The sequence below is a fragment of the Dama dama genome, chromosome 15 (genome assembly GCF_033118175.1).
Source record: "Dama dama isolate Ldn47 chromosome 15, ASM3311817v1, whole genome shotgun sequence".
NCBI lineage: Eukaryota > Metazoa > Chordata > Mammalia > Artiodactyla > Cervidae > Dama > Dama dama.
The window spans coordinates 69,330,569-69,353,242 of record NC_083695.1 but is presented as its reverse complement, the minus strand read 5'-3'; the positions used below and the strand labels follow the sequence as shown (position 1 = coordinate 69,353,242).

The window sequence follows — 22,674 nt, the reverse complement described above, 5'->3', positions numbered from 1 at the left end:
AGGAGACCTGGGTTTGATCCTTAGGTTGGGGAGATCCCCTGGAGGAGGGCATGGCAACCCACTCCAGTATTCTTGCCTGGAAAATCCCTATGGACAGAGGTGTCTGGCAAGCTACAGTCCATGGGGTCACAAACAGTCAGGCTGAGCGACTAAGTTTTTTTTTAATTACATAGACACAACTGATTAAATCATTGGCTATTGGCAATGGTTTCGACCTCCAGTCCCTCTCCCTTCCTGGAAGTCAGGGGCAGAACTGGAAGTTCCAATCCTCTAATCACTAGGTTGGTTCCCCTGGCAACCAGCCCCAACCTTAAGGTACTTTCTGAAAGTCACTTCATTAACATAAACTCTGGAGTAGTTGAAAAGGGTTTGTTATGAATATCAAAACACATTTCTTAGACAGCTTTATCAATTAAGAAGCTCCAAGGATTTTAGGAGTTCTGTGCCAGAAATGGAGATGAAGACCAACTAAACATTTCTTATTATAAATCACAATATCTCAGCATCAAAAGCCCATGCTGGAATCCTTTTCTGAGCAGATTGAGAGTAAGAAAGATAGGTTTTGGGGGGTGACTGTGGGCAGGCAGCCCAATCCACGCTCAGCAAGAAGCAAGCCCACAGTGATAGCAGCCAGGCCCCCCTAGCTGGATGAACAAATGCTTGGGAGGAAGGTGCAAAAATGAGGCTTGCATCTTGCTTCCACCTCTATGGAGCTGGATCGTAGACACGTTTTAACTGAGGACCAGTATAGACATCTACACTCAGCAAAGAACGATTCCATTTTGAACAACTGGCAGGTTGAGAAGAGAGTTGGCATCTCAGTTATACTAAGTGTGTGTTCAATGATTCAAGCATTTTTCACACAACATGGACCTTATAAGCAAGCCAACTTCCAAATCTGGTGCTCAACCACTGAAACAGCAGTCGGTTCCAAACTGGCTGAGCGGGACTTACTGAGAGGTCAGCTCTGCCTTATTTTACAGATGATTGAAAGAATGTTCATGTTTTGACTATATGATTTAATTTTTGACCTATATGTTTATTTTTAAAAATAATTTTATTTATTTATTTTTGGCTGCACTGGGTCTTCATTGTTTTGTGTGGGCTTTCTTGAGTTGTGGTGAGCAGGGGCTACTCTTCATTACAGTGCGTGGACTTATTGCAGTGGCTTCTCTGGTTGTGGAGCATAGACTCTAGGTGTGAGGGCTTCAGTAGTTGCAGCATCTGGGCTCAGTTGTGACGTGCAGGCCCTGGAGCCCAGGCTCAGTAGTTGTGGCCAATGGGCTTAACTACTCCTCAGCATGTGGAATCTTCCTGGACCAGTACTCAAACTGGTGTCCCTTGCACTGACAGGTGAATTCTTATCCATTGTGCCACCAGGGAAGTTTGCTCTGTGTTTAATTTAAAATCGCATCTCCTGGTATAGTATAATTCTGTTGTAGTTACTTTGTGACCCTTTTTCCATCATTTATTCTCTGAGCCTCAGTTTTCTCCAGTGTAAAACAGTTAGAGGAACTGACCTTAGAGATTCCTAAGGTTCCTAACTATCAGTGCCCTCCAAATGACATGTATAGAATTTACATCTTACAAGTAAGTTCTTCCACATTCATTCTCTATTTTTCTGTTTTTTTTTTTTCTTTTTTTTTCATTCTCTCTTTTAATCCTCAAAACTGTTTTATAATCTAGATACTATTCATTTTCCTCTCTTATGACTGAGTACATTGAGGCTCAGAGAGCTTAAGAAAGTTATTCAAGGTTGCACAGACAATGGGTGGTAAAGGCAGAATTAAATCCTTGTGAGTTCATTTCCCGTGTGTCTCCAGGTAACCTTCTAACAGTTAGGAGGAATGCCCCAACTGTTAGAAGGGCAGGCCGGCTCTCTTGAAGGGTTGGGGCTAGTTAAAATGCAAGGATGTTATACTTATATATGTACCTCCTTTGCTTTGTAAGTTTCAGTGCTCTTCGTCCTTTGTTCACATGCCTGTGTTTCCTAAGTACTAAGTTAAACTCCTGCTGCTAGGGCAGTCCACACATGGCTGGGGGACCTATCCTGGAGCTGAGAGGGGTTTCCCAGGTCCACCTGGGAGGGGGAAAGGTGCTAACCTAAGGGCTGTAGGCCTGTCTCTTTTCTAGTCCCAGGTCTTTCACCTGCTAGCCAAGGATCCAGCTTTCCTGTTTGCCACTTACTTTTCTCTGTAATATGGGCATCATAACTGCTGCTCTGTGGGCTTCAGAAGGTCAGAGGAAGTGACTGACAGAAGGTGACAGGGAGGTACTTTGAGGTGTGAAATGCTCTTTCAGTGTGTGTGTGTGTGTATTTGTCTGTGTGTATTGAGGAGAGGTAGAAGTTATCCACAGAATCTCCAGGACTGTAGCCCCAGCTAGGCCTGGCAGAGCTGTTCCTCCCCAGGCTGAGGTCAAAGCCAGGTCCTCTTCCCACTATCAACACCAGAGCCTGGGTCCTGTTTATTGTTCTCGGCTCCTCTCCTAGCAACCAAAGTGTTGAAGGTTTTGCAAGCAATGGGGACCTTGCCTCTCAGCTCACTAGGAAGAGGGGCCAGAGCTTCAGACTCTGGGCAGCAGCCTGATACCACTCTGGACAGGTGCACGGAGCTCTGCCAGCAAGTGCAAGTTCATTGCCTGAGTCTTGACCTCAGCCTTAGCCTGGTAAGGGGGCCTCCCATGACCTTTAGCCTTTTATTGCTACCCTAAGTTTGACACAGAAAAGATAGCCTCCACCCAAGATATACATCCTGTCTTTAGGGAGACCTGCTGAGGGAGACCCGACCTCACTGGGTGTGTATTAGTGCTTCAGGGCTGCAGTAACAAATTACCACAAACTTGTCTTTAAACAACAGAAATGTGTTCTCTCACAGTTCTGGAGGTCAGAAGCTCAAAACCAGGATGTTCACAAGGCTGGTTTGTTCCAGAGGGCTCTGAGGAGAATCCATCCCATGCCTCTTTAGTAGCTTCTGGGCTTAGGCAGCTATACTGCTTCTGTCTTCACACGACATTCTCCTTCTGTGTCTTTGTGTTGTCTCCTTTTCTGTCTTATGAGAATACTCATTCTTGGATTTAGGACCCATTCTATTCTGGGACGATCTCCTTTTGAAATCCTTACCTTAATTAAATCTGCAAGGACCCTTATTACAAATAAGGTCACATTCTGAGGTTCTGGGTAGATGTATCTTTTGGGGGCCATGATTCAACCCACTACATGTGCCTCCAGTTTGATGAGGGAAATCTAAGTCCATTCTTGGAGAGTCATTGACTCTGAAAGGAGAAATATCTTCCCACTCAAAGAAGCCCCGCTTTTCTTTTTTCCTTTTGGCTGCACCCTGTGCAGAGGGATCTTAGTTCCCTGAACAGGGATTGAACCCACACCCCCAGCAGTGATGGAGTCCTAACCACTGGACCACCAGGGAATTCCTAAAGAAGCCCCTTTGTGATGGGGAATTTGCTTCAGGCCTGATCACTGAGAGCCTTTAAACTGAGAAAAGCACACAGATGTTGGTGGCAGGAAAGGGTCAGCCAGGTTATTGTTCTCTATAGAATGATGTGAAGGTGTTGTGTCCATCGTGTAAGAATTTGGAGAAGGAGTGAAGGGGAGTTTCTGCCTTCACAAGGCAAGTGAGGCAAGGAAGGCCCAAGGTCTTAGTCTTTGCCCACCCCGTTTTTCTTCCTCTCATTCCCAGATGTTAATTAACTGATGTCAGTGTTAATACATTTTTGAAAATGAACTCCTATATGATCATTAACAAAGTAGGACTGTTCCTGACAATGGTAGGTGTCTTAACATACTGGGGGAGCCATCAGGGTTAAAAAGATCCAGAAGGGTTTATTTTGCCAAACCAAGCTAGCTCCCTGAGCTCTGTTTCTTACTTCCTTACTGGTAAGGAAGTAAGTTACTTCCTTACTTACCAGGGCCTAGCCATTCAGCTGGGTCTGTTTCTTTCCCACTCTGGGCATTCGATTCCTGAACTGGGAGCCATATAAGCCTTGTAGTTGGTACTACCATGCCTCCTTTCTTCTTTTCCACAAACAACAAGAGCCTCAGGTTGTTTGCTACTCATTTAATCTCTGGGGATCCTCACATCTCTAGACTGGATGCTGAAGGGGGCCACCAGCTCTCCTCACATCTCTTTGCCTCCCCTTAGTTACAATCTCCCTAAAGACAATTACATGCTACGTTTTCCTTTCAAAGTTTTTACAGTTGATCACTGTGTGGAAAGAGGGCCAAAGCCTGAGAAAGGTTTGAAAAGTTCATTAACCTGGGAAATTTCTGCCAACTCTGGTTCATGGAATGAAAGGGCTGATAGCCTCTCCTCTTGGCTCTGGCCTGAAGACACCAACTGGGGCAATCATTCGTCTTCCCTTTAACTCTGTATGGCTGGCTGTATTTTGAGCATTTCCCAGTTAATTTTTCTCACCTCTGTATTTCCTCAGCTGCACGCAGGAAAAGCCCCTTTATGGAGTTATTTTTTAGAAGAGTCGTCAAAGAGGTCCCAGTAGGGTCAACTCCTAATCCCCCCTTTCCTAGAATTAGTTGCATGGATTTTGAGTTAGTGAAACTTGGAACACCAGTAAGGGACCCACAGTCTCTTCATGGCATCCCAGAAAGAGGGGATAAGAAGGCACAGACATTGTGGCACATGTAGGGTGGGCACCCCCCAGCTCAGATCCTTCTTTTGTACTACCACTCCATTTCCACCACCCCACCCAGATGTGAGCACCCAGGTGGAGAAGATTGGGATGTCAACAGAGTTTATAATACAGAAGATTTGTTGAATTCAGCTTTTAACAATTTCAGTGTACTGATAGACTCAGTGGATTTGATCATCAACATGCATAAGCTCAGAATCCATTACTTTGAGAATGTGGTGTGAGAGATGTGAGGAATGAAAAGAGATGCCCAGAGCTTGACAGGATGGTGATTGGGAACTGAAGCTGCGCACAGAGGTGGGAGAGGCACGGCAGACTTGGGACAGACTGACAATTGTTTTTTCTTTTTTGGCCAAGTTTTAGGGTTTTATTGTTACAAACACAATGTGTGCACGAGGTGTCTACTCATTTTCTTGGCTATGCAGCCTGGCATTAGGCTTGGGGACTCTGATGGCCAGCTGGGCTGCTCTTTCCTCAATGGTTCTCCGGTTCTTGGAGGAGATATTGTGAGCAGTCTTGGCACAGGAAGATTTGTTGCACATTAGCAGCACCTCAAGTTGCTTGAGGTTGTAGACCAGGAACTTCTGGAAGCCGCTGGGCAGCATGTGCTTTGTCTTCTTGTTGGCCCATAACAATGGCCCATAACAATGGCCAGCATCAAGATGTGGCCCCTGAATCTCCTGTGCAGCCTATTGTCAATGCCCCTGGATTTCCCCAGTTTGCTTGATTTTGACATATCCATCTGACTGGTGCCAGATGAACTTCTTGGTTCTCTTTTTGATGATCTTGGGCTTCATGAGGGGTCTGAGGGTGGCCAGGATGCCAAGTAGGAGATGGTTGCCACTTTCATAGGCAGTACCCAGGAAGAAGAGCTCCCTCTTGTTTTCCTGATGGCTCCTCAGCTATCCCCAAAATGTGAAAGGAAGGTGAATTTTCCCAAATATAAAACTTTTTGAGAAGCACAATTTCAAAGCTGAGGCTCTAGGCTGCTCCTAGTGCCAGCCTCATGTGGTTAAGGGTGGGACAATGCCCAATTTTCCTGGGTACAAAACAAAAATAATAGAGACTGTGAGAAGACTGTGTGTCACCTTGGAATCTGAGTGGTTGCCAAAGCCCAAGGACCTGAAACCTCTGAAAGACCTGGACAGTCTGCTTCCCCAGAACCTTTAGCTCAGGGAGGCCCAGATGAGGTGGACTGACATCATTCTTGGTGAAGGCCACCACCTGCTCACCCTTCCTCAGCTCTTCACAATTCCTTCCCTTTTCATTTCCCAGATAATGGAAACCTCTGGGAGACCAAATCTAGACTAGCTGTCCCACTGGCTCTGGTTATGATTCTGGTGAGAGGCCCTGAGGGAGCCCTCTCTGCTCTGTCCTCCATCCTGCAGCAGTCACTCTTGAGAGCATCTAGCATCTTCTACCTTCCAGAGTGAGAGCCTTTCCCCGCCTCCGCCAGGTCTGTCTCCCCCTTCCTGTCTCCTCTCTCTCTTCTCCTGGTCCAACCTCATCCTCTTACTCATCTCTCTGCCTCTGTCCTTCTTCACCTTTGTTCTTGCTCCTGTGTAGCAGCTTTTGGAGTAGGCCCAGGCTCTCCCTCTGGGAACTAGAGGAGAAAACACCCCAAGGCTTCTACTCACAACTGGTGAGGGACCCTGGTCACTCAGCCCTGACCTCACAGCCTGATTCAGCTTCCCTTTCCACCTGAATTTTTGTTTACCAACAGAAATGGGGATCCACGCAGTAATAGTATAGCAGTTTACAGTTAACACATATGGTCCATTAGCTTTGAAATTGTGATTCTCTAAAAGTTTTATATTTGGGAAGATTTACCTTCATTTCACATTTTGAGCATAAAGTGGGACTTTATTGATTTTGAATAAAATCTGGCATCTTTTTCCTATATTTCAAATTCATATAAAATACAACCACACTACGCCTTCCGAGAAAAATCTGCTGTGCCCTCAGCTTCCTCTTTGGTTGGATCAAATTATCCAGGTCAGTCTGGTAGCTGGGGCAGTTTCCACCCTGGACAAGAAGCATCCTGGCAGCTCAGGTTCCTCCCTCTTCTGGAATAGTATCTACTATGACACTGTTGTAGTACAAGACCAGGATCCCTTCCCCTCTCCCCTGTGATTTTGCTCCCTGAATTCTATCCTGACCTCTTCCTTTTTCCTTGCCCTCAAAAAAAACCTTAATTTACCACCTTCAGAGGCTTCCTCAGTCATTAGTCCAGAAACGGGCAAGTGCGTGCATATTTGAGGCTTCCCAGGTGGCAGGGGTAATGGGTGGAGCTGGCAATGATGAGAATAACCACCAGGGGGAGCCTGTGCCTAAGAAGAGACTGAGTGGGGCCCTGGGGAGCCATGGTGAGGATTTGTCTTCCCCTTTTTCCATGATAGTGCAGGTGTCAGGCATTCCAGCCTCAAGTGGCTCCCTATGGAGCTGGGAGTCTACAGCTGCCTCCTCCCCACTGTCTGACTCCTTCTTTTTTCCCTTACCATGCAGGGAAAGTGAGGCTGGATCAGGGTATGGGAGGAAAACTGAGTGGTTTGGATACTGCCTACTCTGGCCACCAATTTCTTACAGGCCACATGCAGAGAAAGGGGTGGGCTTTGATCTCTGAACTTGGCAGGTTGGAGAAGACTTGGGTTGCTGTAGTCCTGTGTTCCAGTCACTGGGTGGCACAGAAGCTATGGACTGTGTCTAAACAGTGAACCCCCTGGTGAGGCAAGGGAAAAGTGGGTGGGCAGTAGGGAGATGAAAAAGGGAGGACTGGGCTCCATGGCAGTATGTGCAGGTAGAGGAGCCTCAGGATTTGCTTCCTCTCCTTTGCCCAGACTGCATTCTGGTCTTGTCTAACTTAGTTTCACCTTCAAGTTTTCCAGAGACTACAGCCGAGTCACCTTGAGAGAGTTCCAGAGATGAGGCACACCTGTGGAAATGACTACTCACTGGCCTAGGAGCCTCCTCTTCACCTCCCCAGGGGCCTCAGGCCTTCCTACCATTTCCTGCCTAGGGACCTTGTTGTTGTTGTTTAGTCACTAAGTCAAGTTTGACTCTACTCTTTTGTGCTCCCATGGATTTAGCCCGCCAGGCTCCTCTGTCCATGGGATTCTCCAGGCAAGAATACTGGAGTGGGTTGCCATTTCCTTCTCTAGGGCATCTTCTCGACCCAGGGATTGAACCCATGTCTCCTGCTTGGCAGGGGGATTCTTAACTACTGAGCCACCTGTTTAAAACCTTCAGCCCCAGAATTTCCCCCTTTACCCGGGCACCCAAGATGAAGGACCTCAGCTCCTAAATCCCCCATTTCCCCATGTCCCAATATCCCTATCTAAGGACTCTCTCTACTTTTTTTTAAAATTTGACTGCGCTGGGTCTTAGTTACAGCATATGGGACCTTCGATCTTGCTTGTGGCATGTGGGATCTTTAGTTGTGGCATGTGAAGTGTTGCAGCTTGTGAGATCCAGTTCCCTGACCAGGGATTGAATCCAGGCCCCCTGTATTGGGAGTGTGGAGTCCCAGTCACTGGTCCACCAGGGAAGTCCCCTCTCTCCACTCACCTACCTGTAGCCCTCTGACTCAGGGGCCAACTTTCCGATGGTCCTCTTGCACACTCCACCAGAACCCAGTCACACAATATTTGCATCCCTGAACTGTTCTCCAAAGTCCTGAGGCAAGGTTGGGGGTTGCTTCACCCCACTCATTGGAGCTGGGGCATGAACAAGGAAAAGAGCAGTCAAATAGCAAGTCTTTAAGAGCAGGTGGAAGTTCCTGTTCCCCTCAGAGCTGCCAGGCTGGGTGGCTCCCCTATATGTGTGTGTACTAAATGCTAAGTCGATTCAGTTGTGTCTGACTCTTTGCATTCCTATGGGCTGTAGCCCGCCAGGTTCCTCTGTCCATGGGGATTCTCCAGGCAAGAATACTGGAGTGGGTACCCATTCTCTCCTCCAGAGGATCTTTCTGACCCAGGGATTGAACCTGCGTCTCCTGCGTTGGCAGGCGGATTCTTTAACACTGAGCTACTGCAGTTACTAGCTGAGTGCAAAGCCAAGTGGCAGTCCTTACCTTGGGCCCAAGCCATGGACAAGGGATGCCTGGGGAGTCTGGGATGATGCTGAGTAGCAGCACCCAGAGTCCCACCCTAAGCCCAGAACCCAGCTGAGGAGTCCCTTGGGTAGCAGCGGGTAGAGGGCCAAGGCCTCTTCAAAGGGGGTCCTGCTGACTAAATCCAGAGGCTCAGAAATCTCTGCTGGAGATGCTCTTGTTTCTTGGTTTAGGCAGTCAGCCTCCAAGCAACCCTGCTCAAAAGTCAGCCAGAAGTCTCTGCAGATAGCTCTCCTGTTTGTGGTCAACCTTCCCCTTAACCAGTGGCTGCTCCAGGAATCCTAGGGAGGACAAGCATGGCCCCAGAGCCTAGCACAATTCCTACTTAGGAACAGAAGGGTCTTGGGGAAAGGAAGTGTGAACCTTGGCAAATCCCCCTCCTCACAACAGGCTAGAGGAAGAATGAGCCAGGAATGAGAAGTGCATTCAAGCCCAAGCCAGCATCAGCTGAAGGGCTATACAGTGAGTAAATGAGTGAGTGAGTGAGTGAAGTCGCTCAGTCGTGTCTGACTCTTTGTGTCCGACTGTAGGGCTATACAGTGAGATGGTTCAAATCTTAGAACTCCTACTTTCTAGTTGCCTGACCCTGGTCAAGTAGTCTTTCTAAATCTCTTTCTTCACCTATAAAATGGGGATTAGTACTTTCCTGATGGGGTTATTAGAAACATTATAAAAGACGGACTATTTATAAAGCCTAGCAGAATACTCATAAATATTAATTATTAATATTTTCATTATCGGAAGTGGCCACTTTAGCCAACAGTTCAGATTCAACCACTCCCTCTATGACCAACTCTATGAGGTCCTTAGCTGTTCAAACACACAAACTGTGTATGCATTTCTGGAGTGTTTTCCAACACCAACCATCAGTTCTCTGTGGACGTCAACTGGGTGTTCTGCAAGTCAACTCAGTTCTGATACTAACTACATGGAGTTAGCATAGGCCCCATAGGTTAAGGGCTCAATTCCACAAGACCACCTTCACTTCCAATACCAGTCACAAGTCACTGATACTTCTGACTGGCTGGTTATAAATTGCGAGATCCCATACTATAAATTGGGCTTCCCTGGTGGCTCAGCTGGTAGAATCCACCTGCAATATGGGAGACCTGGGTTTGATCCCTGGGTTGGGAAGATCCCCTGGAGAAGGGAAAGGCTACCCACTCCAGTATTCTGGCCTGGAGAATTCCATGGACTATTCCATGGGGTCGCAGAGTCGGACAGGACTGAGCAACTTTTACTTTCACTTTCATGCTATAAATTGGTTTGACAATTTGCTAGAATGGTAACAAAACCCAGGAAAATACTTATGTTTACAGGTTTATTAAAGAATACAACTGCCAGATAGAAGAGATGCACTGGGCAAAGAATTGTGTGGGGGATGTGCATGGGGCTTCCATGCCCTCTCTGGGTGCATCACTGTTCCAGCACCTTAATGAGTTCATCAAGCCAGTTCATCAAATTTCCCTGTTCAGGAGTTTTTTTTTTTTTTTTAATTAGTTGGAGGCTAATTACTTCACAACATTTCAGTGGGTTTTGTCATACATTGACATGAATCAGCCTGTTCAGGAGTTTTTATAGAGTTTAATCTCTAGTCCTATTCCCCTCCCAGGAGGCTGAGGATGGGCTGAAACTTTCAACCCTTTCACCACTTGGTCTTTCTGCTGCCCAGCCCTTATCCTGATGCTAGGGGTCCCCACTTTTAGTAGCAGTATAAGTTTACCTTATTAGTATAAATGCAGGTTTGATATAAAGGGGTTTGTTATAACAAAGACACTTCTTTCACGCATATCACTCAGGAAATTCTACGAGTTTTAGAAGCTTTGTGCCAAGACAGAAACCTAAGGACAAAAACCAAAGATGTTTATTATACCATTTTATATATATATATGTATATATACATATATACATATATATATATAAACTGCTCAGAAGAGAGGAGTATTGCACATACAGGTCCCACTCTGGCTCCTCCAACTCCTAGGCACCTTTCCCTGATCACTGTGTCCCAGAGACAATTTTCAGCCTGTGTCAGTCACATAGAGACCCTGTCCAGATGGTGCCCAGGCCTCCAGGCCTGGGTGGTCTGATGCCTGGAGGGCTGACACCCGAGGTGGGGCAGGGGGTGGAGTGCCTGGGTCCCACAGAATGTCCTCATATAAGCTTAGAACTGGGCCAGAGGCTCGTCCTTGAGTCCCAGTCTGCTTCAGCAGGGCTCTGAGCAAGCCCACAGTGAGAGGGGGCTCTGCCCCAGGCTCAGGGAATGGGGCGGGGGGCTCCAACTCATCTGGGAGGTGTGTCCGCAGTAGAAGCAGGAGTTCAGCTGGAGCTAGGTCTGGTGGGCACAGGCGGCAAAGCAGGGGGAGGTGAGCATCAAGCCGACGATGCCGGGCAAATTCGGCCAAGAGCAGTTTGAAGATCTCGCTTCGAAGCAGGGGGCTGGAGGGGCTGAGGGCCAGGCCAGCCTCCAAAGCCCGCTCCCACTGTTCCTTTTGCACCAGCTGCCCCACAGCTTGGAGCACAGCTTTGGGCCGCCCACTGCCCAAGAGTAAGTCTAGCTCCAGTGCTTCAGGCCTAGTCCCCTCCTCACCCAGTACTGCCAGGGCTCGGCGATAGAGGGGCAGCCCTGGGCCTCCTGCACCCCAGCCAGGCCCCCCCTGTTGCTGGGCCAGCTCCACAAAGGGTGGCAGCCATTGTGGCTCCAGCCGGCAGAGGCACTGGCACAGGAGTTCAAAGGGGGGCAGTATGCCATTGGGTGGTTCTTTTCCAGCTGCTGTAACTCCCAGTACCTTCTTCCACACATCCGGGGGAGCTTGGGACCTCAGATGGCCATTGCCATCTGGCTGGAGCTGCAGGACCCTGAGGATGGCACCCCAGGCTGCTGTAGGGAGGGCTTGGAAAATGGTGTTGAGCTGGGCCAGCTGGTCTCCCATCAACTCAGTCCTCAGCAGCCGTGCCACTTCGTGCTCTGCCAGCTCAGTCCAGCCAGCCTCCTCCTCATCCCCAGCCACTAGCTGGGCTTTGAGCTGTTCTAAGCCCCTGTAATCCCGAAGCTCGGCCCTCAGTGTGGCCAACAGTGCTGATGGGGACACATGGCCCTGGAGGATGGATGCCAGGGCCTGAGGTGCCCGGAATGTGCTGTTTTGTCGCAGTTCCTCTGGGGTGAGCTGGGCACCCCGCAGGCTCCGTCGCTGGTAGTACTTGCTGGCCTCCTCAAACACCATATCTTCAGCTGAAGGCAGCTCAAGGCTTTGTGGGATTTTCCAGCCTACTTGAAAAAGACCCACAGCTGAAAGCAAACGAAGACCCCCTCGAGTCTCCAGCTCTTCCTGATCTTCCATGCCAGGGGCGGGGGGTTCCAGCAGATGTACTCGGTCTGTACTCAGGATCTTCCTCTCCAGCAGCTGCCCACTGCCCATGTCCAGCAGTTCCAATGTGGAGCCCAGCACACAGGCCAGAGTGCCATGAAATGTGCCCAATGCTGCAGACCCTGCCAGGCTGGCAGGTGCCTCCTGCAGGGTGCCAACAATCCGGGAGCCACCGTGGGGCTGTACCAGGCTTACGGTGCCCCTGAAGTCAAGCCACATCAGGCCCTGGGGAGTTGGGGCCCAGGTATGTACAGTCAATGGCTGCCTGGGGGACAGCAGTCCAGGAAGGCCTCGGAGCAGTGTCCTGAAGTCCCATGTGTCCCCTCTTCCAGGATTCAGGCTTTTACTGTGGGAGAGGCCAAGACATGGGGCGGCCACCACTACCTTGCCCTTGCTTGGGCTCCAGATGAGCAGAATATGACCCAAGCCAGGCCAGGTGCTGGCAGTGGGCACCAGGAAGAGGTCCTTGCGGGAGGTCAGCAGCCCGAAAGCGGGGCAGTGGTGCAGCAGTATGTGTGTGCTGCCCAGGTTGGTGCCGGCCTCCCCGCTGGGCTCGAGGGTCCTGACGCACACACAGTGGCTGAAAGCCACTGCGGGAGGCCCTAACTGGCTCTCAGCGCCGGCCTGCCGCTCCTCGCACCACACCAGGCGGCCTCGGGGCGCCGCCACGGCCACCACACGGGCTCCACCTCCAGGACACAGCTCGGTGCTCTGCAGCAGCCGCCAGCCGGGCCCCACCCCCGAGCCCCACACCTCTACTAGGCCACTCTCCCACACTAGGACTAGCGCCGATCGCGCCGGCCACGGCAGAAGGAAGGCGTCTAGAGGTGAGGGCTGGCCAGGCGGCCAGGCACTTTCCAGCTCCGCGCCGGGTCCACGCACCGCGACCAGCAGCTGCGGGGCTGGTGATCCCGGAGGTCGCAGCAACAGTAGGTGGCGGCCGTCTGGGCTGCAGCGAACTCGGACGGCTGGGTCCCCGGCTAGCAACTCCCGGAGCCGGGCCGCGCCGCTGAAGTTGCTCAGATCTGAGAGCAAGCGCAGAGTCCCCGCACGCTTCATGGTGCCGCCCGCGCCGGAGCACGCCTAGGCCCGCCGCACCGTAGGGCAAGGCCCGTCTCTCAGTCCCGGGTTCCCGCGGGAAGTCGAGGATGGGGTTGAGACTTCCGTCCCCGGTCGACTGGGCGAGCCAAGGCCGGGTTAAGACTCAGCCCCGCCCAGCCCCGCCCCTCACGGCTAGCTCTAGACCAGCGCCTGTTTTACGCCCTGCCGGCATAACACCGCCCATCAAGGCGGTGGGGGCGGCTACAGGGGCATAGCTGTGGGAGGAGCCGCGAGAGCACCCAATGGTCTCAGAGCCTCCGACCTCGCCAACCCTGGGGACGCTTTCAGAGGCTGGCTGCCTCAGGCCCCAGGAAGCCGGGGAGTGGCCCAGAGTCTGACTAAAGAATCCAGATTCCGGCCCTTTCAGTATCCAACTCCTAACGCTTCCCTTCCCTCCAAGCCACGCTCTCTCATTCCAATTTATTCAGGAAATTTTTTATTGAGCACCTACTAAGTGCATGGCTTTGGGGAGACAAACCTGAACAAAAGAGAAAACCTCAGCTTCACGGAATGACAATCTAGTGGAAAAAACAATAGCTAGTACTTTCTTAGCACGTACTGTGACTCCCACCCCCTTTTAAAGATGAGGGAAATGGGGGGGAAAAAATGAGGGAAATGAAGCACAGAGAGATAAGGTACATTGACCAAGATCACACACCTATTAAGCAGTAGAGATAGAGGTAGGATTTCAACCACACGCAATCTGGGTCTAGGGTCATTGCACCAAACCATTTTATCAACAACCCATCCAAACTAACATTGTGCTAGAAAACAAAATTAAAACGTACTTTAATGGTACTGAGTCTGTGTGTAATCTCTCCAGCACCTACAAATTGACATACAAGAGTTCTTTCCACTCCAGATTGCCTTCTCAGATGCTGTAGTATTCTTCTGTCCTCCAAGTCCAGTCCATGAGCCTTGCCCCTCCCTCCCTTTCTGCACAACTTCCCTGAGAATTGCATCCATATCTGTTTCATCAGCCTCATTTTGTCCTCTTGCTCTCGGTATGGAGAAGGAAATGGCAACCCACTCCAGTATTCTTGCCTAGACAATCCTGTAGACAGAGGAGCCTGGTGGGCTGCCATCTATGGGGTTGCACAGAGTTGGAAACGACTGAAGTGACTTAGCAGCAGTAGCAGCTCTCAACATACAAACACTCGCCAGTTTGTCCTGTTTTGGAAGCCACTCTTTCATTCTTATTTCCCCCAACTGTCACCCCTATTACTTCTTCTCCCTTCACAGTCAAGTTTCTTGCAGATTTAGCATTTGTTATCTCTACTTTCTCTCCTTCCATTCATTTCTCAAACCACTACTTATCAGAAGCAGATTTTCCTGAGGTCTCCAAGGTATTTTAGTTTCCTTTTCTCTTTGAGACATTTGACAACTTCCTTACTGAAAGTCTCTCCTGTAGTTTCCACAGCATTTTCTTCCCCTCTAATTTTCCTCCTTTTTAGATAGTACTATATCCAGAACTTTGTTATTGGTTCCTCTTTCTCCACCATCCTTTAAATGCTGGTTTAAAGTTCCGTTTGGGGCCCTTTTCTCTCTGCCCTCACCCCCCATTATTATTATTATTTTTTAACCCTCTTCCTAGACCATTTCTTTCCTTCTTGTGGCTTGAACCACTACCACTAGGACAATGGCTCCAAAATATTTATCTACAGCCAAGATATCTCTGCAGAATTCCAACAGAAGATATCCAAACGTCTACTAAATGCTTTTGCCTGGATATTTAATAGACATTTCCTAAACATCATCTTCCTCCCCAAACTTGCCGATTTCAGAATTTGCCATATTTAAAGGAAACTGCTAATTCAACTTGTATCCAGTAGACTCCTGATACAGGTTCCTTTTGCTAATTTCTTTCTCGCGGTGCATTTCGGGAATCGTAGTCTTTGTGATGCTTGCTGGGAATCGTGGTCCGAGCCAGCCTCAGGCAGCGGGCGCCGGCGAACCTGTGAGCGGCACGCTTTAGGACCCAGCGGGACACGACGGGCTCGGGGGAAGGGTCGGGGGAGGTCGGGAGCGCGTCCGTGAGCCCGGAGCAGCGGCGGTATCGGTGGCGTCGGGAGCGAGCGGACCCGGGAGCGGCGCGGGTGGTGGAGGAGGAGCCAGGGGCTCGGTAAGCGTTGTCGGCCCGGGCAGGTTTCCGAACCTGGCCAACCTCTGCGGGTCCTGCCATACTAGGCCTTGGCCCTGAAGCGGCCCTGGGGGCGGGGCCTGCGCTCGCCGCGGGTACTACGCGGGGAGAGGGAGGGAGGCAGGGCAGCTGCTGAGGCGGGCGGAGGCTGCGTGCGGCGGGGAGGGTGGGCCCCGAACGGCGGAGCGGAGCGAGAAGCCGAGCGCTTCTCCGGCAGCCGGTCCCTCTAACTCTCCAGTGCCGCTTCGGGTCCCTGGTGGGCTCTTCTGGCAGCCGAGGCGCTGACCTTTGACCCCGGCACGAGGCTGACCCGGACTCCTCAGGCTACCTTGAGAGCTTTTCTCCCAGGTTGTTCCCACTCGAGTGGTGTTCACCCAATCCGAGTGGCCTTCACCCCATCTTGGCCCTGAGGTGAGGGCGCGGAGTAAGACCCAGGAGAAGGGCTAGAGGAAGCCCTGTGTGTCGGAGTGTTCAGGTGTCCCGGAAGGGCTCCATCCTGTCCTCCTTTACAGTCTCTGACCGTCGAGCTTCAGCCCACCCTTCACACAAAGCTACCATGTTTTCTCTCGCTAACTAGGTGTGAACCGGGGAAACGAACCTGTTCCCAGTAAGGTGTAGGGAAGAAACAGGAAATAAAAGCTGGTTCCTTGGGGAAGGAGAACTATGGGAGGCTGAGGAGTGCTGCCTCTCGACGTGGAGAGGTAGAGGCTTGGCAGGGCCCAGTAAATGTGGATCATCTGACCCTCCCCAGTTCCTCCTCTCCAGGAAAAGTTTTGCGTGTAGTGAGAGCTGTTTCTTTGCTATTCTGTACTCAATCACTGACTTTGTAAAGGAGGGTTTTTGTCTGCTGTTAATTTAGCTCAAGTTAATTGGGATTATTTTCGGTGTGCCTTCAGTTGGTCTTGTGTGCACCGTACCTCCTGTGTGAGGGCTTTTCCAGATATCAGATCAGTCTAGAAGAAAGGATGATTCTTCTTGTTAGGATTGTGAACGAGTACTCTTAATCTTTCCTTAGTGAACAGGGGAGCCTTTAAGGTATTTTCATAGGATGTTTAGGCATTGTAATTCATATACTCATTAGACATTTGAATAGTAATAATAAAACCTCTTGAAAACTCAAAGCAGTGTTATGAAAGTTACTTTTATATAGAACCAAGTTCAGAAATCCATAAAATTTGGGAAAACTAACCAAATAACAAATTGATCCAGGATATATGAGGGTGAACTCTATTCAACACACATTTATGGAGCACTTATCTGAGGTTAGATATATGAGTATCAGGCCTCTTGCCTTCAGAGATGGCCCACACTGTCTGTGGAGTGTGTTTCTCAAGATAAATCCACTTCTTACTTTAAAAAAAAGAAAGATGACAGTCTTTCCTCAAGAACATCAGAGAGACATATTCACATGAAAGTTGTAGTGCTTCGTGTTACATATCCATTTAAAGGAATTTATTGGATGTGAAGGAAATATTACCATTGCCTGGAGAGTCAGGGCAATCTGCAGGGAGGAAGTATTTGAGTTGGGTGTTGGAAAATGAAAAAGCTCCTGGGAAAATAATGTCTATTTCTTTATAACGAATTTGGGCAGGTAAGGGAAGGCATTCCAGTTGGAGACAACAGCATGAGCAAAGACATGGTGGAAGTCAGGAAAGAAAATAACATGACGTTTAAATGTCAGATTTATGTCTGACATAAATAAATAAACAAATAAAACAATTAATTAAAAATAGTTAAAATATTAAAGTATTAAATTATTTTAATATTTTAAATTTAAGTAATTTAAAATATTTAAATTTAAAATATTAAAGTATTAAATGTATTAAATTAAAATATTAAAAATAATTAAAATAAAATAAATAAAAATAATGTCTAAATTTGTCTGAAACAGAATGTGTGGTGGGGAAATTGCCTGGAGGTGAGACTGAAAAGAGAGCCGGGAGCCATTGGAACTTTTTAATGTTAGGGAGCGACAGAAGTGCAGATTAAAGTAATGGAGAAATGAGGCAGTGAGACTAACTAGAATTGTTGCAGTTGCCTGAGAGTCTCAATCAAGTGTGGCAGTGGGAATGAAGAGGAGAGGGAATGGATTTTAGAAGTATTTCTGAGATAGCTGCAATAGGACTTAGTGACTGTTTAGGGAGAGACAGTGGGCTAAGCTTTCTAATTTGAGAAATTGGGTAAATGGGAATTTCATTGACCAGAATATGAATTAGAAAAAGTAGAGCAGATTTTTTAAAGGGTTGGGTGGCTATAGAAAGAGGTATAGTGGAGATAGTCTGGTATGCTGAGATCAAGTTAATTGTGGGATATACTCATGGACATGTTAGTATGCAGCTGGAAATACGGAGGCCTGGTGAGCTTTATATTTTGGCAGTAACTTGGAGGAAGGACATACGTGAAAAAGCTCCTGGGAAAATAATGTCTATTTCTTTATAAGGAATTATTTGAATAGGTACTTCTTTCACTTTATAGTGAGCATCTCAAGGCAGGGACCATACCTCTAATTTTGTGTCCTTTTCCCCTTAGACCATGCTCATGTTATTTTAAGGTCTTGGTAAGTGTTAGTTGTTGAGCCAACAGGAAATCCATTTACTTTGCTAGGTTGCTGTTACCTTTTGTGCTTTCCTTTAAGAAGATGATGGGAGTCTGTCTTATAATTTTCATTTTATACTTAGGTGTTATTCATGAGGCTTGTATTGTTCAACAGGAAAGGAGATGAAGAAGGTGTAAGTGACGTTGTGCTGCTTGAGGAAGTTCAGGGCTTGAGCAGGATATAGACAGTATTAATTTACAAGAGCTCCTGCTCTTGAGAAGAGGATCTTACAATGAATTCTCATTCTGGGAGCTGTCAGAAAAAGGGTGATTTTCAGTCACCGTTTTCTGAAATCCTGTCAGTTTGAAGTTGGTTCCTCCTTCTGAAGGTACAAGTGCATTCCTTCTTAGGTAAAATCATTTGAAAGGGAACCTGAGATAGTCATGTTTGTTTCAACCTCTTCATCTGTATTGTTAATTTGTGAAAGTAGGCAGACTTAGTAGATTCTGATGGGACCAGATTGAATTCTCTTCTGTGGAGCTATTTCACTTCTAGTAGGTGCAGACTGTGACCCAGAGTAGAGATTGGGGAAATCGTGGTTTCGCCACTTGCTGCCTAGTCTTGGGCAAGTCCCGTGAGTTAATTCCACTTTCAAGTGTAGGCTAGACACCCACTCTGAGGTAAACACTGTACAGAGCATAGGAACACACACAAGATACGGATGCTGCCGCATAGTGGCTCATGTGCTTATAACTGAATCAGGCTGGTTCTGTCCTAGCATCTAGAAAATAGGGGTGATGCTTGTCAGATGTAAAGTGGGAATGTGATATAAATGAATATCAGTTTGGAGTTTCCATAGAATTTTAACTGAATCTAGATTTTTGAATGTTCTACTAGTAAGCACTTTTTTTTTTTTTGCACTAACATGATGTTCTCATAGAGCTACCAGAAAGATTTAGTGGCTTTACTACTTATTACTTGGGCAAAGTAAAATCCTCACTGTAAAATTATGGTATTAGTACCTACTTCATTTGCTTGTTGTAAATACAGTGTATTTAAATCACTTAGAATAGTGCCAAGTATATAGTAAGTACTCAGTAGTAGTATTTATTATTATATACCACCTTGAGTGGGAGGCTGTGCTCTGAAAGATATGGAGAAATGAATGATGAATTCCATCCCTAGTAATAAAAACAAATGATAGAGCAAAAGGGTTGTGGCCTGTCGTGGAGCTCTCTATGAAGAGAATTTAGGGGGACTTCCCTGGAGATCCAGTGGTTAAGACTTTGCGCTCCCACTTCAGGGTGGAAGGGTTGGATCCCTGGTTGGGGAACTAAGATCCCACATGCCGTGTGGTGTGGCCAAAAAAAAAAAAAAAGACCACGTGAAGGGGATTTAGAGAGGCAGCTTCAAGAATTCAGGTCTCACTCTATTTTCCTTTTGGGGGTATAAAAGACTTGAGGTGACTAGCAGTAAAAATCCATTAAAATGGAAAGGAGTTACATGCTGGTTTCAGACCCAGTCTGGGGGTAGACTTAGGGGAACCCGTGTCCCATGCTACTGAGAGAAGGTATGACAGGGAGTCATGTGGATCATGAATTTGTGAATCCAATTAGTGAGCTAAATCCTTGGGGCCTTCAGAAAGGAAGAGGCGATACAGGAGCTAGTTTGAGAAATGAAAGGTTGGGATTTGAAGGTAAAAATGCCTTGCATTATAGTTTTACACGGGAGTGTGGGATGCCTTGCAGAAGGACATAACTTTTGCCTAAAAATTAAAAACACAAACCCTCACATCTAGAGGAACTAGGGAAATTTTTTAAGAAAGTCAGAAGACTCTTTCTGACTCGGTAAACTTATTGTCTCCTTTTGTGTATTGGGTGAATGGCTCACGATCAGAATTGGAGTGATGTTATCTGACTCAGCCACAACTTCTGGGCAGACAGGATTTTCATCTCCTTCAGGAGGCACTGTGGACTACTATAGTCAATGTATTCCATAGTGTTCTTTCACAGATGGGCAAACAGGGACTAAGATCCTGAGAAAAGGGGATGGTGTTGGTGAGTAATACTGGGAGAATGAGGCGGAAGTAGGTGAGGATTGCCCCAGTGCCTCTCCTGGAGATGGCAGAAGTTTTATTCATCCTCTCAAAAGTCTGTCCAGATGCTACTTTCTTTTGAAGGCTTGTTTTAAGGCTTAGATGAGTACTTCTCAAACTTTAGTGAACATCAGAGTTATTTGGGGCAGGGTCTTTTAACCTCAGCGTTATTGACTTATTGGACCAGATAATTCTTTGTGTGGTAACTGTCCTGTACACTTTAGGGTGTTTAGCATCATCCCTGGCCTCTACCCAGTAGATGCCAGTGGTACCTCCCCTCCCAGCTGTGACAACCCAAAATAGCTCCAGGCAGCGATAGATGTCCCTTGGGAGCCAGAATTGCCCCAATTCAGAACCACTGACTGGGGTCATTATTAGAATGTAGACCTCTAGTTCTTATCTTGAAAAGTCTGTTTCAGTAGTGGGGAGAGGGGTTTAGGAGTCTACATTTCCAGGAGGCATGCCAGGAGATTCTGAAACATGTGATACAGCTCTGTAGGGGTAAAGCGTTTTCATCTTTCTGTCTTGTTTTATAGTATCTTTCCATTCATAATCCAGCTTTGGTGGAGAATTACCCTCAGAGCACTGACTTAGCTCAATTAAGTTCTGTTAGTCGCTCAGTTGTGTCCAACTCTTTGCAACCACATGGACTGTAGCCTGCGAGGCTTCCTCTGTCCATAGGATTCTCCAGGCAAGAATAGTGGAATGGGTTGCCATTCCCTTCTCCAGGAGATCTTCCCAACCCAGGGATCGAACCCAGGTCTCCTGCATTGTAGGCAGATTCTTTACCATCTGACCCACTAGGGAAGCCATAGCTCAATTAAAATATAGTATCAATTAGACCCTGTAGTGGATATCAATGTATTTCAGCTTTTTTTTTTTTCCATTTCTTATACTGAATACATCTATCAACTTGATTAGACACTCAGAGTCTTCTCCAATTTTTCCTTCTAAGTTTTCTACTATTTCATTGATTTGTCTCTCTCTTTCACTTCACCGTTATCCATATTTATATACATATGCGTGTAGCAGATAGTTCTCTTCTTAGGATGGCACATCTACCTACAGGCAAACAAGTGATGAAACTCAAGATATCTGGATACTCTATAGTTTGTTCATTAAGGTCAGCAAGCATGTAGTCTTCCTCCTCACTCACCTGGAACCTCTTCATTTTCTCTGCAGATGCAGCTTTGTTTATGTGTAGGTTACTCTACATCTGTTCATCTCTGCTCAGTATAGTATAGTGGTTAAGGGCTGAACTCAAACATTAGGCCCTCTGGGTTTGAGTCCCTACTTTCACTTATCCTGATAAGTTTTTTTATTTTTGTTTTTTAACCGCTTCATTCTTTAATTTCCTTACTGTCAAGTTTCCTGGATCATAGGTTGTGAGGATAAAACAATGTGTATAAAGTGCTTAGGACAGTGCTTGGTCTATAATAAGTGCTAAATAAGTGTCAGCTCTTCAGTGGTTATTTTAGATCAGTGTCCTGTGTGTGCAAGTTGGAGTCCCTACTAGGCTTTGTTCTAATGTTTTGCATGGGTGGTGTTAAATTTTCATATATATATACACATATGTGTATGTATATGTGAACACATACATTATTTTGGATCGAGGAACGGTATACATAATGTGAAGTGTATGACTGGATAATTCTTTTACACATGTACATATTTATATGGCTTCCACTCAGGTCAAGATAGAGCACATTTCTGGCACCTCAGAAGGCTACCTTACACTCCATCCCATTCATCTCCCTGCCCAGGGTAACAACTATTCTAATCTGTGTTCCCACAGGCTAATTTTACCTTTTTGAGTTTCATATAAATGAAATCATTAGTTTGTACTCGTTTCTTTCAGACATTTTTTATTCAGTATCTATTAGTTTATCAATATTATTTCAATAGTTCTTTAAAATTTCTGTATAGTATTCTAGTGTGTATATTATACATATAATATAATTTTCCCATTCTGCTGCTAATGGACATTTGAATTCTCTTCGTATATTTAAAAAAACTCACACTCAATAGGCTTTACAAAAACCTTTCAAAAAAGGAATATTTATACTCTAGGCACTCTGGCATTTTCTTTTTTAGCCGTGATGTGTGGCATCAGGTTCTTAGTTCCCCAACCAGGGATTGAACCTGGCTCCCCTGCAGTGGAAGCACGTAGCACTAACCACTGGATTGCCAAGGAATTCCCTGGCATTTCTGTTTCTTGAACATGCCAAGTGTGTTCAAGTCTTGGGGCCTTTGAATTTGCTGTTGCCTCTATCTGGAACACTTTCCTGAAGATTTCCACATGGCTGTTTTCTTCTTGTTAGCCTGATCTCAGTCCTCCTATCACTTTTCTTAGAGTCCTTCTTTAATTTGCTATCTGTAGTCCCCCTAGACAATTTGTCTTCAAGATACTTATCATTGTCTCAAGTTGTTTGTTGCCTTTCTTCCTCTACTAGAATGAAAACTCTGAAAGCAGGGATCTTGTTTGTCTTGTTCACTGCTGTACCCTTAATGGTTAGCACCTGAAAGGTGATCAGTATTGGTATTGTTGAATGAATGAATGCATGCCTGATCTGTGCATATTTTTTTCTTCTGGATGCTGGGTACATTTATTTTTATTAATTTTCCTTCTTTCCATTTGGTCTTTTCTTCCATTCTGGTTGAAAT

The 22,674-nt window shown here is 47.0% G+C and overlaps 2 protein-coding genes and 1 pseudogene across 3 annotated transcripts in view; 1 reads left to right on the top strand and 2 right to left on the bottom strand.

Moving 5' to 3' along the window:
• Positions 1 to 5,063: 5,063 nt before the first annotated feature.
• LOC133069894 (large ribosomal subunit protein eL32-like) lies at positions 5,064 to 6,498 on the bottom strand (annotated as a pseudogene).
• A 3,579-nt stretch (positions 6,499 to 10,077) lies between these two features.
• HPS6 (HPS6 biogenesis of lysosomal organelles complex 2 subunit 3) lies at positions 10,078 to 13,318 on the bottom strand. Its single transcript, XM_061162452.1, has one exon. The coding sequence runs from the start codon at positions 13,195 to 13,197 to the stop codon at positions 10,792 to 10,794; it is 2,406 nt and encodes an 801-aa protein (XP_061018435.1). The 5' UTR covers positions 13,198 to 13,318; the 3' UTR covers positions 10,078 to 10,791.
• Positions 13,319 to 15,210: 1,892 nt separating this feature from the next.
• ARMH3 (armadillo like helical domain containing 3) overlaps positions 15,211 to 22,674 on the top strand; it is a 168,421-nt gene continuing 160,957 nt past the window's right edge. For both annotated transcript variants that reach the window (XR_009696137.1, XM_061162445.1), the window contains exon 1: positions 15,211 to 15,361. The gene's annotated coding sequence lies outside the window, so the exon portion shown is untranslated. The remainder of the gene's footprint in view (positions 15,362 to 22,674) is intronic.

Bases quoted from the DNA above. Each gene is read 5' to 3' on its own strand.
- HPS6 (XM_061162452.1), bottom strand. From the start codon at position 13,197: ATGAAGCGTGCGGGGACTCTGCGCTTGCTCTCAGATCTGAGCAACTTC.